At 41.3% G+C, this 15,925-nt stretch overlaps 1 protein-coding gene across 1 annotated transcript in view; it reads right to left on the bottom strand.

Annotated features, from left to right (window-relative positions):
* LOC112240163 (phosphatidylinositol transfer protein alpha isoform-like) overlaps nucleotides 1-15,925 on the bottom strand; it is a 60,360-nt gene that overhangs the window by 15,469 nt on the left and 28,966 nt on the right. Inside the window, exons 8-9 of the mRNA XM_042309621.1 lie at nucleotides 9,716-9,793; nucleotides 9,349-9,459 (exon numbers count right to left, since the gene is read on the bottom strand). Of these exons, the coding sequence (XP_042165555.1) occupies nucleotides 9,349-9,459; nucleotides 9,716-9,793 (189 nt within the window). The remainder of the gene's footprint in view (nucleotides 1-9,348; nucleotides 9,460-9,715; nucleotides 9,794-15,925) is intronic.

Raw genomic sequence — 15,925 nt, forward strand, 5'->3', positions numbered from 1 at the left:
ACTATACTAGTATAATACTAAGATAGTACACAACTAAATAGTACTATACTGTTACACTACTAAATAATACTATACTAGTGTAATACTAAATAATACTATACTAGTATAATACTAAATAATACTATAATAGGATAGTACCAAATAATACTATAATGGTATAATACTACATAACACTATAATAGTATAATACTAAATAATATAATAGTATACTACTGAATAATACTGTAATAGTATAATACTAAATAATATTATAATACTATACTACTAAAGAATACTATAGTACTAAATAATACTATAATACTAAATAATACTATAATACTGAATATTAATATAATAGTATAATATTAGATAATACTATAGTAGTATAATACTAAATAATACTATAATACAAATAGATTGAGTCCAGCAGAGATTAGAAGATATATGATCGAAGGATCACAGAAGGAAATTATATCCCCAGGCAACTCCCCACCAGATCACAATTAATCAACTCCCCACCAGGCCACAACAAATCAACTCCACACCAGATCACAATTAATCAACTCCCCACCAGACCACAACAAATCAACTCCACACCAGGCCACAACAAATCAACTCCCCACCAGGCCACAACAAATCAACTCCCCACCAGATCACAACAAATCAACTCCCCTCCAGGCCACAACAAATCAACTCCCCACAGCTACTCTACTCTACTACCATAGACATGTACAGCTACTCTACTCTACTACCATAGACATGTACAGCTACTCTACTCTACTACCATAGACATGTACAGCTACTCTACTCTACTACCATAGACATGTACAGCTACTCTACTCTACTACCATAGACATGAACAGCTACTCTACTCTACTACCATAGACATGAACAGCTACTCTACTCTACTACCATAGACATGTACAGCTACTCTACTCTACTACCATAGACATGAACAGCTACTCTACTCTACTACCATAGACATGTACAGCTACTCTACTCTACTACCATAGACATGAACAGCTACTCTACTCTACTACCATAGACATGAACAGCTACTCTACTCTACTACCATAGACATGAACAGCTACTCTACTCTACTACCATAGACATGTACAGCTACTCTACTCTACTACCATAGACATGAACAGCTACTCTACTCTACTACCATAGACATGAACAGCTACTCTACTCTACTACCATAGACATGTACAGCTACTCTACTACCATAGACATGTACAGCTACTCTACTCTACTACCATAGACATGAACAGCTACTCTACTCTACTACCATAGACATGTACAGCTACTCTACTCTACTACCATAGACATGTACAGTTACTCTACTCTACTCTACTACCATAGACATGTACAGCTACTCTACTCTACTCTACTACCATAGACATGTACAGTTACTCTACTCTACTCTACTACCATAGACATGTACAGTTACTCTACTCTACTCTACTACCATAGACATGTACAGCTACTCTACTCTACTACCATAGACATGTACAGCTACTCTACTCTACTACCATAGACATGTACAGTTACTCTACTCTACTCTACTACCATAGACATGTACAGCTACTCTACTCTACTACCATAGACATGTACAGTTACTCTACTCTACTCTACTACCATAGACATGTACAGCTACTCTACTCTACTACCATAGACATGTACAGCTACTCTACTCTACTACCATAGACATGTACAGCTACTCTACTCTACTACCATAGACATGTACAGCTACTCTACTCTACTACCATAGACATGAACAGCTACTCTACTCTACTCTACTACCATAGACATGAACAGCTACTCTACTCTACTCTACTACCATAGACATGAACAGCTACTCTACTCTACTACCATAGACATGTACAGCTACTCTACTCTACTACCATAGACATGTACAGCTACTCTACTACCATAGACATGTACAGCTACTCTACTCTACTACCATAGACATGTACAGCTACTCTACTCTACTACCATAGACATGTACAGCTACTCTACTCTACTCTACAACCATAGACATGTACAGCTACTCTACTCTACTACCATAGACATGTACAGTTACTCTACTCTACTACCATAGACATGTACAGCTACTCTACTCTACTACCATAGACATGTACAGTTACTCTACTCTACTACCATAGACATGTACAGCTACTCTACTCTACTACCATAGACATGTACAGCTACTCTACTCTACTACCATAGACATGTACAGCTACTCTACTCTACTACCATAGACATGTACAGTTACTCTACTCTACTCTACTACCATAGACATGTACAGCTACTCTACTCTACTACCATAGACATGTACAGCTACTCTACTCTACTACCATAGACATGTACAGCTACTCTACTCTACTACCATAGACATGTACAGTTACTCTACTCTACTACCATAGACATGTACAGCTACTCTACTCTACTACCATAGACATGAACAGCTACTCTACTCTACTACCATAGACATGTACAGTTACTCTACTCTACTCTACTACCATAGACATGAACAGCTACTCTACTCTACTACCATAGACATGAACAGCTACTCTACTCTACTACCATAGACATGAACAGCTACTCTACTCTACTACCATAGACATGAACAGCTACTCTACTCTACTACCATAGACATGTACAGCTACTCTACTCTACTACCATAGACATGTACAGCTACTCTACTCTACTACCATAGACATGTACAGCTACTCTACTCTACTACCATAGACATGTACAGCTACTCTACTCTACTCTACTACCATAGACATGTACAGTTACTCTACTCTACTCTACTACCATAGACATGTACAGCTACTCTACTACCATAGACATGTACAGCTACTCTACTCTACTCTACTCTACTACCATAGACATGTACAGCTACTCTACTCTACTACCATAGACATGTACAGTTACTCTACTCTACTCTACTACCATAGACATGAACAGCTACTCTACTCTACTACCATAGACATGTACAGCTACTCTACTCTACTACCATAGACATGTACAGCTACTCTACTCTACTACCATAGACATGTACAGTTACTCTACTCTACTACCATAGACATGTACAGCTACTCTACTCTACTACCATAGACATGTACAGCTACTCTACTCTACTACCATAGACATGTACAGCTACTCTACTACCATAGACATGTACAGCTACTCTACTCTACTCTACTACCATAGACATGTACAGTTACTCTACTCTACTCTACTACCATAGACATGAACAGCTACTCTACTCTACTCTACTACCATAGACATGAACAGCTACTCTACTCTACTCTACTACCATAGACATGTACAGTTACTCTACTCTACTACCATAGACATGTACAGCTACTCTACTCTACTCTACTACCATAGACATGAACAGCTACTCTACTCTACTACCATAGACATGTACAGCTACTCTACTCTACTACCATAGACATGTACAGCTACTCTACTCTACTCTACTACCATAGACATGTACAGCTACTCTACTCTACTCTACTACCATAGACATGAACAGCTACTCTACTCTACTACCATAGACATGTACAGCTACTCTACTCTACTACCATAGACATGAACAGCTACTCTACTCTACTACCATAGACATGAACAGCTACTCTACTCTACTACCATAGACATGTACAGCTACTCTACTCTACTACCATAGACATGAACAGCTACTCTACTCTACTACCATAGACATGTACAGCTACTCTACTCTACTACCATAGACATGTACAGCTACTCTACTCTACTACCATAGACATGAACAGCTACTCTACTCTACTACCATAGACATGTACAGCTACTCTACTCTACTCTACTACCATAGACATGAACAGCTACTCTACTCTACTACCATAGACATGTACAGCTACTCTACTCTAATACCATAGACATGAACAGCTACTCTACTCTACTACCATAGACATGTACAGCTACTCTACTCTACTACCATAGACATGAACAGCTACTCTACTCTACTACCATAGACATGAACAGCTACTCTACTCTACTACCATAGACATGTACAGTTACTCTACTCTACTACCATAGACATGAACAGCTACTCTACTCTACTACCATAGACATGTACAGTTACTCTACTCTACTCTACTACCATAGACATGTACAGCTACTCTACTACCATAGACATGTACAGCTACTCTACTACCATAGACATGTACAGCTACTCTACTCTACTACCATAGACATGTACAGCTACTCTCCTACCATAGACATGTACAGCTACTCTACTCTACTACCATAGACATGTACAGCTACTCTACTCTACTACCATAGACATGAACAGCTACTCTACTCTACTCTACTACCATAGGCATGTACAGCTACTCTACTCTACTCTACTACCATAGACATGAACAGCTACTCTACTCTACTACCATAGACATGAACAGCTACTCTACTCTACTACCATAGACATGTACAGCTACTCTACTCTACTACCATAGACATGTACAGCTACTCTACTCTACTACCATAGACATGTACAGCTACTCTACTCTACTACCATAGACATGTACAGCTACTCTACTCTACTCTACTACTACATAGACATGTACAGCTACTCTACTCTACTCTACTACCATAGACATGTACAGCTACTCTACTCTACTACCATAGACATGAACAGCTACTCTACTCTACTAGACATGTACACTACCATAGACATGTACAGCTACTCTACTCTACTACCATAGACATGAACAGCTACTCTACTCTACTACCATAGACATGAACAGCTACTCTACTCTACTACCATAGACATGTACAGCTACTCTACTCTACTACCATAGACATGTACAGCTACTCTACTCTACTACCATAGACATGTACAGCTACTCTACTCTACTACCATAGACATGTACAGCTACTCTACTACCATAGACATGTACAGCTACTCTACTCTACTACCATAGACATGTACAGCTACTCTACTCTACTACCATAGACATGAACAGCTACTCTACTCTACTACCATAGACATGTACAGCTACTCTACTCTACTACCATAGACATGAACAGCTACTCTACTCTACTACCATAGACATGAACAGCTACTCTACTCTACTACCATAGACATGAACAGCTACTCTACTCTACTACCATAGACATGAACAGCTACTCTACTCTACTCTACTACCATAGACATGAACAGCTACTCTACTCTACTCTACTACCATAGACATGAACAGCTACTCTACTCTACTACCATAGACATGAACAGCTACTCTACTCTACTACCATAGACATGTACAGTTACTCTACTCTACTCTACTACCATAGACATGAACAGCTACTCTACTCTACTACCATAGACATGTACAGTTACTCTACTCTACTACCATAGACATGTACAGCTACTCTACTCTACTAGCATAGACATGTACAGCTACTCTACTACCATAGACATGTACAGCTACTCTACTACCATAGACATGTACAGCTACTCTACTCTACTACCATAGACATGTACAGCTACTCTACTACCATAGACATGTACAGCTACTCTACTCTACTACCATAGACATGTACAGTTACTCTACTCTACTCTACTACCATAGACATGAACAGCTACTCTACTCTACTACCATAGACATGTACAGCTACTCTACTCTACTACCATAGACATGTACAGCTACTCTACTCTACTACCATAGACATGTACAGCTACTCTACTCTACTCTACTACCATAGACATGTACAGCTACTCTACTCTACTACCATAGACATGTACAGCTACTCTACTCTACTACCATAGACATGTACAGCTACTCTACTCTACTACCATAGACATGTACAGCTACTCTACTCTACTACCATAGACATGTACAGCTACTCTACTCTACTCTACTCTACTACCATAGACATGTACAGCTACTCTACTCTACTACCATAGACATGTACAGTTACTCTACTCTACTCTACTACCATAGACATGAACAGCTACTCTACTCTACTACCATAGACATGAACAGCTACTCTACTCTACTACCATAGACATGTACAGCTACTCTACTCTACTACCATAGACATGTACAGTTACTCTACTCTACTACCATAGACATGTACAGCTACTCTACTCTACTACCATAGACATGTACAGCTACTCTACTCTACTACCATAGACATGTACAGCTACTCTACTCTACTACCATAGACATGAACAGCTACTCTACTACCATAGACATGTACAGCTACTCTACTCTACTCTACTACCATAGACATGTACAGCTACTCTACTCTACTCTACTACCATAGACATGTACAGCTACTCTACTACCATAGACATGTACAGCTACTCTACTCTACTCTACTACCATAGACATGTACAGTTACTCTACTCTACTCTACTACCATAGACATGAACAGCTACTCTACTCTACTCTACTACCATAGACATGTACAGCTACTCTACTCTACTCTACTACCATAGACATGTACAGCTACTCTACTCTACTCTACTACCATAGACATGAACAGCTACTCTACTCTACTACCATAGACATGTACAGCTACTCTACTCTAATACCATAGACATGAACAGCTACTCTACTCTACTACCATAGACATGAACAGCTACTCTACTCTACTACCATAGACATGAACAGCTACTCTACTCTACTACCATAGACATGTACAGCTACTCTACTCTACTACCATAGACATGTACAGCTACTCTACTCTACTACCATAGACATGTACAGCTACTCTACTCTACTACCATAGACATGTACAGCTACTCTACTCTACTACCATAGACATGAACAGCTACTCTACTCTAATACCATAGACATGAACAGCTACTCTACTCTAATACCATAGACATGAACAGCTACTCTACTCTACTCTACTACCATAGACATGAACAGCTACTCTACTCTACTACCATAGACATGTACAGTTACTCTACTCTACTACCATAGACATGAACAGCTACTCTACTCTACTACCATAGACATGTACAGTTACTCTACTCTACTCTACTACCATAGACATGTACAGCTACTCTACTACCATAGACATGTACAGCTACTCTACTACCATAGACATGTACAGCTACTCTACTCTACTACCATAGACATGTACAGCTACTCTACTCTACTACCATAGACATGTACAGCTACTCTACTCTACTACCATAGACATGTACAGCTACTCTACTCTACTACCATAGACATGAACAGCTACTCTACTCTACTCTACTACCATAGGCATGTACAGCTACTCTACTCTACTACCATAGACATGAACAGCTACTCTACTCTACTACCATAGACATGAACAGCTACTCTACTCTACTCTACTACCATAGACATGTACAGCTACTCTACTCTACTACCATAGACATGTACAGCTACTCTACTCTACTACCATAGACATGTACAGCTACTCTACTCTACTACCATAGACATGTACAGCTACTCTACTCTACTACCATAGACATGTACAGCTACTCTACTCTACTCTACTACCATAGACATGTACAGCTACTCTACTACCATAGACATGAACAGCTACTCTACTCTACTCTACTCTACTACCATAGACATGTACAGCTACTCTACTACCATAGACATGAACAGCTACTCTACTCTACTACCATAGACATGTACAGCTACTCTACTCTACTACCATAGACATGTACAGCTACTCTACTCTACTACCATAGACATGAACAGCTACTCTACTCTACTACCATAGACATGAACAGCTACTCTACTCTACTACCATAGACATGAACAGCTACTCTACTCTACTACCATAGACATGTACAGCTACTCTACTCTACTCTACTACCATAGACATGTACAGCTACTCTACTCTACTCTACTACCATAGACATGTACAGCTACTCTACTCTACTACCATAGACATGTACAGCTACTCTACTCTACTACCATAGACATGTACAGCTACTCTACTCTACTACCATAGACATGTACAGCTACTCTACTCTACTACCATAGACATGTACAGCTACTCTACTCTACTACCATAGACATGTACAGCTACTCTACTCTACTACCATAGACATGTACAGCTACTCTACTCTACTACCATAGACATGTACAGCTACTCTACTCTACTACCATAGACATGTACAGCTACTCTACTACCATAGACATGTACAGCTACTCTACTCTACTACCATAGACATGTACAGCTACTCTACTCTACTACCATAGACATGTACAGCTACTCTACTCTACTACCATAGACATGAACAGCTACTCTACTCTACTCTACTACCATAGACATGTACAGTTACTCTACTCTACTACCATAGACATGAACAGCTACTCTACTCTACTACCATAGACATGTACAGCTACTCTACTCTACTACCATAGACATGTACAGCTACTCTACTCTACTACCATAGACATGTACAGCTACTCTACTCTACTACCATAGACATGTACAGCTACTCTATTCTACTCTACTACCATAGACATGTACAGCTACTCTATTCTACTCTACTACCATAGACATGTACAGCTACTCTACTCTACTCTACTACCATAGACATGTACAGCTACTCTACTCTACTACCATAGACATGTACAGCTACTCTATTCTACTCTACTACCATAGACATGTACAGCTACTCTACTCTACTCTACTACCATAGACATGTACAGCTACTCTACTCTACTACCATAGACATGTACAGCTACTCTATTCTACTCTACTACCATAGACATGTACAGCTACTCTACTCTACTACCATAGACATGTACAGTTACTCTACTCTACTCTACTACCATAGACATGAACAGCTACTCTTCTCTACTACCATAGACATGTACAGCTACTCTACTCTACTACCATAGACATGAACAGCTACTCTACTCTACTACCATAGACATGTACAGCTACTCTATTCTACTCTACTACCATAGACATGTACAGCTACTCTACTACCATAGACATGTACAGTTACTCTACTCTACTCTACTACCATAGACATGAACAGCTACTCTACTCTACTACCATAGACATGTACAGCTACTCTACTCTACTACCATAGACATGAACAGCTACTCTACTCTACTACCATAGACATGTACAGCTACTCTACTCTACTTTTCCAGTCACAACATTTAGACTCCTCACCACTCCTCTCCTCATCATCCTTCCTCCTCACCCCTCCTCCCTCTTCCTCCTCATCTCCTCCCTCCTCCTCCTCACCCCTCCTTGTCCTCCTTCTCCCTCCTAATCCCTCCTCCTCACCCCTCATCTCCTCCCTCTCACCCCTCTTCGCCACCTTCTCCCTCCTCACACCATCATCCCAGTCATCATCCTCTGTACCTTCTGGATGAAGTTCTCCACTTTGTTCTGCAGGCCCCACCACTTGAACTTGACTGTCACCAGTTTGTAGGCACACATGTGTGGGCAGTCTGTCTTCTTAGGGAGCTCCTTCTGCACACACACACACACACACACACACACACACACACACACACACACACACACACACACACACAGACACACATGCGCACACACGTGCACACACACACACACAGAGAGACACACACACAGAGAGAGACACACAAACACACACAGAGAGACACACACACACACAGACACACACACACAGAGACACACACATCAATATACCTCATTCTGCAAACACAAATATTATTATACACACACACACTCTCCCTGGCCACTGTACCTTCCAATCTGGTCCCAGAGGGCCTCGGCCAGTCTTCCTTGACTTAAATTTAGTGGGGTCATCCTCTGGCTTATAGTCCTGGAGACAGAGAAATTGAGAGACAGGAGAAAGAAAGAGAAAGAGAGAGAGAGAGAGAGAGAGAGAGAGGAAGATACATTCTTGAGGCACTGTATGTAAACACATTGCTCACAAAGCCAGTGGCAGGTGATTTAGTAAAGATTGAAAAGGGTAAAGGGCCTAGACAGCTGCCTTGTGGAATTCCTGATTCTACCTGGATTATGTTGGAGAGGCTTCCATTAAATAACACCCTCTGTGTTGAATGTCCTTCCCCATAAGCGTGCTAAAAGTCTGTTGTTAATTTGTTTACTGCCATAACAAACGGGTTGAATGCTTACTGACTCAAAACCTTTCAGGTTGTCATTTTTTATAAATTAGTAAACATTTCTAAAAACATAATTCCACTTTGACATTATGGGATATTGTGTGTAGGCCAGTGGCAAAAATCTCTTCCACACTCACTTTACGGAACTCAAAATTACAATGTTTGTCTTTCATAGTTTGGTTAGATATACTTGGATGTGTGGGTTCAGAATTTGTTGTTGGCATGTCATGCCTAAGTTTGCTAATCATTCCAATGCAAAAATCGTTATATTAGTTGTCAATAGCAGTGGGTTTTGTGATGAATGAGCCATCTGATTAAATGAAAGATGGTGCTGAGTTTGCTGTTTTGCACAAAATGTAATTTAGCTTTTTACTATCATTCTATATATATATTGTTTGTTTCATAGTTTCATCTTGTTTTTCTTCACTTTAAATCACATGATTTCTACATTTATAGTATGTTTTATAATCAGATGTGCAGCCAGATTTGTTTACCTTTTGCCTCTGTCACGCCCTGACCTTAGAGCTTTTTATGTCTCTATTTTGGTTTGGTGTGATTTGGGTGGTCATTCTATGTTCTTTTTTCTATGTTTATGTATTTCTATGTTTTGGCCGGATATGGTTCTCAATCAGGGACAGCTGTCTATCGTTGTCTCTGATTGGGAACCATACTTAGGTAGCTTTTTCCCACATGGTTTTTGTGGGTAGTTAATTTCTGTTTAGTGTTTTGCACCTTACAGGACCGTTTCGGTTATTCATTTAGTTATTTTTGTTAGTGTTCAGTGTCAATATAAAGCATGAACACCTACCACGCTGCGCTTTGGTCCGATGATTCCTCTTCCTCTTCTTCAGACAACGTATACCGTTACAGCCTCATCCCTCTCAACTAGGGATGAAACGGTTACCGGTTTCACGATAAACCCCGGTAAAATTCCCAGCGGTTAGTATTACTGTTTCAAATGTTAATTATCATTAAAACCGTGTTTGAAAAACTCCCGGTAAATACTGTCCAGCATCAACCACAGTTAGCAACAGTCTGACGCAGGCGCAGCAACGTGGGTATTGTTTTGTGTGAAAACATGGTGGAAGGCAGTGGCAGCGCTCTGGAAATTTTTCAGCCGTCTAAGAGGACCATATCTGAAGTATGGTCGTATTTTGGGATTTACAAGAGTGCTGAGGGAAACTTAAATCGAAGATGGTCTCCCTGTCTGCAGAACATGCAAAAAAAACAACAACAAAAAAACCTAAATAAAATCACTGCGAACGGGGGCAACACTTCACATCTCTTCAGTCATCTTCGTGACCACCACCCACTACTTTACAGTGAATGCAAGGTAAGTTCACTTTTAGCTCAATGCATGATGTGGGGACTTCGGAATGGGGGAAAATGTCCTGGTTTGTCTGTTTAACTTGCTAATAGCTTGTCAATCATATAAACTGAAGCTTTCAGTGTTACCTACTCCTGTAAAAACACTACGCGTTGTTCTGCTGCTGTATGTGTCGTGTGTCTGCAGACTCTATTCGCCCATTACACACGATAACACGTTATGTAGTTTAGTCACCCAACCAACACATTTTGTTCATTTAAAATCCGCCAGTCATCGACTTGGTTATAAAAGTGTTCCAACAGGAGAAACACTATAGACTCCCCTACCAGACTCCCCTACCAGACTCCCCTACCAGACTCCCCTACCAGACTCCCCTACCAGACTCCCCTACCAGACTCCTATATTTATGTCAATTGTTGGGCTCATTGCAATTACTATCACTCATTTGTATTCATGTAAATTGTGCATGGGGTCATTGCATATTCTCAAATGCAACACAGAAGATTGTGTGTGTGTGTGTGTGTGTGTGTGTGTATGAATAACAACAATAATAATAACAACAACAATAATAACAACAACAATAATAACAACAATAATAATAATACATTTTCTATTCCTTTGTTTACAGAGTGTGTGTGCAGCAGGCAAACCCAGTGATGCTACTGGTCCCTCCTCATCTACAGTTGTGACACAAACGCTCCAGCATTTAAAAAGGAAGGCTGCTTACGCACCCACATCAAAACATAATCAAGACCTCACTGCAGCCCTTTCATATTACATTGCAAAGGACATGATGCCATGTCATATTGTTGAGAGGCCTGTCTCTCTGAGGCTGATGAAGGTTGCAAAGTGACATCACAAACATTATTTTCCAAAACTGAAATCCCAAACCTGTACAACCAGGTTAAAGTTGATGCTGGAAAAGGTTTGGCTCAAGGCACATGGTTTTGCTGCAATTACGTACCTCTGTACTAGCGAAAACAGGGGGTGGTTCAACCCTACAATCAGCTTCACTATCCATTAACTCACCCCAGACTGGCACCTGGAATCAAACTGCCTGGAATAACAGTTCTTCACTATCCATTACCTCACCCCAGACTGGCAACTGGAATCAAACTGCCTGGAATAACAGTTCTTCCCAGAAGATCACTCAGCTCACAATGTCAGATAATCTTTTGAGAATATGATGGAAGAGTGGGGGGGGTTAAACAAGGAAGACCTGGCATAACCACAGACAACAGAACAAACATGATCAAGGCTTTAGAAGAGTTCCCAGATCCGTGGCTTTGGCCATCATTTGAACCTGGCCATCTCAAAGGTTCTGAACATTCAGAGAGTTCTGCCATAATCTGGTCCAAGGCTTCTCACAGAGCTGGAAGAGAAGGAGAGAACTGAGAGAAAAGCAAGCTGCCCTCAACATGCCACGGAAGGCTCTGATCCATGATGTTGTGACCCGATGGGGATCTACACACAAGATGCTTGAGCGTTTCCTCAGACAACAGCAGCCAGTCTGTGCGACTCTGGCTGGAGAAAGAGGATCATGGCATCTGATGCTGACATAAGTGTCATGGAGAAACTGTGCCAACTCCTTGAAGCTCTGAGCTCCTTGAACCTCTGAGCAAGTTTACAGATGCATTTGCCTCAGAGACACGAGTGACACTGTCAGCCATCAAGCCTGTCCTGGACCACCCATGATGTTCTGGTGGAAAAGGATACGGAGCCATCCCTGACCTGGGAGATGAAAAGGATACGGAGCCATCCCTGACCAGGGAGATGATACGGAGCCATCCCTGACCAGGGAGATGATACGGAGCCATCCCTGACCAGGGAGATGATACGGAGCCATCCCTGACCAGGGAGATGATACGGAGCCATACCTGACCAATGAGATGAAAAGATGAGCCATCCCTGACCAGGGAGATGATACGGAGCCATCCTGACCAATGAGATGAAAAGGATACGGAGCCATCCCTGACCAGGGAGATGAAAAGGATACGGAGCCATCCCTGACCAGGGAGATGAAAAGGATACGGAGCCATCCCTGACCAATGAGATGAAAAGGATACAGAGCCATCCCTGACCAGGGAGATGAAAAGGATACGGAGCCATACCTGACCAATGAGATGAAAAGGATACAGAGCCATCCCTGACCAGGGAGATGATACGGAGCCATCCCTGACCAGGGAGATGATACGGAGCCATCCTGACCAATGAGATGAAAAGGATGGAGCCATCCCTGACCAGGGAGATGAAAAGGATACAGAGCCATCCCTGACCAATGAGATGAAAAGGATACAGAGCCATCCCTGACCAGGGAGATGAAAAGGATACGGAGCCATCCATGACCAGGGAGATGAAAAGGATACGGAGCCATCCCTGACCAAGGAGATGAAAAGGATACGGGGACTGAATCTGCAATAGGTAACCTGTTTGAACTTGTTATCAATAGGTATGCAGCTTGGTTTGAAGAAATCAACTGTGGGAGCAATTATTAGGAAATGGAAGACATACAAGACCACTGATAATTGCCCTCGATCTGGGGCTCCACGCAAGATCTCACCCCGTGGGGTCAAAATGATCACAAGAACGGTGAGCAAAAATCCCAGAACCACACGGGGGGACCTATTGAATGACCTGCAGAGAGCTGGGACCAAAGTAACAAAGCCTACCATCAGTAACACACTACGCCGCCAGGGACTCAAATCCTGCAGTGTCAGACGTGTCCCCCTGCTTAAGCCAGTACATGTCCAGGCCCGTCTGAAGTTTGCTTGAGAGCATTTGGATGATCCAGAAGAAGATTGAGAATGTCATATGGTCAGATGAAACCAAAATATAACTTTTTGGTAAAAGAACACCATACCTACTGTGAAGCATGGGGGTGGAAACATCATGCTTTGGGGCTGTTTTTCTGCAAAGGGACCAGGACGACTGATCCGTGTAAAGGAAAGAATGAATGGGGCCATGTATCGTGAGATTTTGAGTGAAAACCTCCTTCCATCAGCAAGGGCATTGAAGATGAAACGTGGCTGGGTCTTTCAGAATGACAATGATCCAAAACACACCGCCCGGGCAACGAAGGAGTGGCTTTGTAAGAAGCATTTCAAGGTCCTGGAGTGGCCTAACCAGTCTCCAGATCTCAACCCCATAGAAAATCTTTGGAGGGAGTTGAAAGTCTGTGTTGCAGCCCCAAAACATCACTGCTCTAGAGGAGATCTGCATGGAGGAATGGGCCAAAATACCAGCAACAGTGTGTGAAAATCTTGTGAAGACTTACAGAAAACGTTTGACCTCTGCCATTGCCAATGTAACAGTTGTTAAAGTACTATGTGAATTTCACCAGGTTCATATCTCAATATGTTGTGTTGATTTGTTATGCATGCCTGCATCCTGGGAGAAGGGGAGTGTGTACTTACGTTTTGCCCTGCGTGCTCGTGTTCAAATCATTTTGATGCACTGACAGAGGTAGGCACGCTTTTTCTGTCTTCAGAAAAGTTTGATTCTTTTAAGTACAAAGTCATACACACAGTGTTTTGTTCATGAATAATGATGTATATTTAGAGGTTACTCATAAGTGGATGTATTGTTAAGATGCACTTGTAATTGTACTTTTTAGGATGATATCAACATTCTGAATTCAACATGTGGTTAATAGCTAGCTAAGGTATTAGCAGGCTATTGTATGTGTGAACGATGGCTAGCTCCTCGAATGATCCCAGTCCCTCCTATTGTGCATCTGTTGTAGAAAGAGGCGACGATTCTCAGAACATATGTGCTCTACAAATGTTTTATTTCCTTTTGGATGCAGATGCAGGATGCAGAGAGTCAGTTCTGCTTGATTAAAACTACCTGATCTCCAAAGTCCACGTTTATAGTCTCTATCAATCACACCCAACGCAGAGTTACAGCGGGGCAGTATAGCACCGGCTACACCAACACAGGGTATATAACAAAGTATTGAGATAAACTTTTGTTATTGACCAAATACTTATTTTCCACCATAATTTGCAAATAAATTCATTAAAAAATCCTACAATGTGATTTTCTGGATTTTTTTCTCATTTTGTCTGTCATAGTTGAAGTGTACCTATGATGAAAATTACAGGCCTCTCTCATCTTTTTAAGTGGGAGAACTTGCACAATTGGTGGCTGACTATATACTTTTTTGCCTCACTGTATACTTAATATATATTGGTCAATGTTGTATACAATCAATCATTTCACCTTCAGTGCTTATCATGTAGTGAACCAAGGAACGAACAATACCAAGCTAAATCCATATAGCACCAAGGGGGCGTGTCAGAATGTTTTCTTAACAAAGTGTTTACCTTGCTATCCAGCTGGCTGTGGTGTGTGTCTGACTGTTTACCTTGCTATCCAGCTGGCTGTGGTGTCTCTGACTGTTTACCTTGCTATCCACCTGACTGTGGTGTGTGTCTGACTGTTTACCTTGCTATCCAGCTGACTGTGGTGTGTGTCTGACTGTTTACCTTGCTATCCAGCT

Source organism: Oncorhynchus tshawytscha, linkage group LG30 (genome assembly GCF_018296145.1).
Source record: "Oncorhynchus tshawytscha isolate Ot180627B linkage group LG30, Otsh_v2.0, whole genome shotgun sequence".
In the NCBI taxonomy this organism is placed as follows: Eukaryota; Metazoa; Chordata; class Actinopteri; order Salmoniformes; family Salmonidae; genus Oncorhynchus; species Oncorhynchus tshawytscha.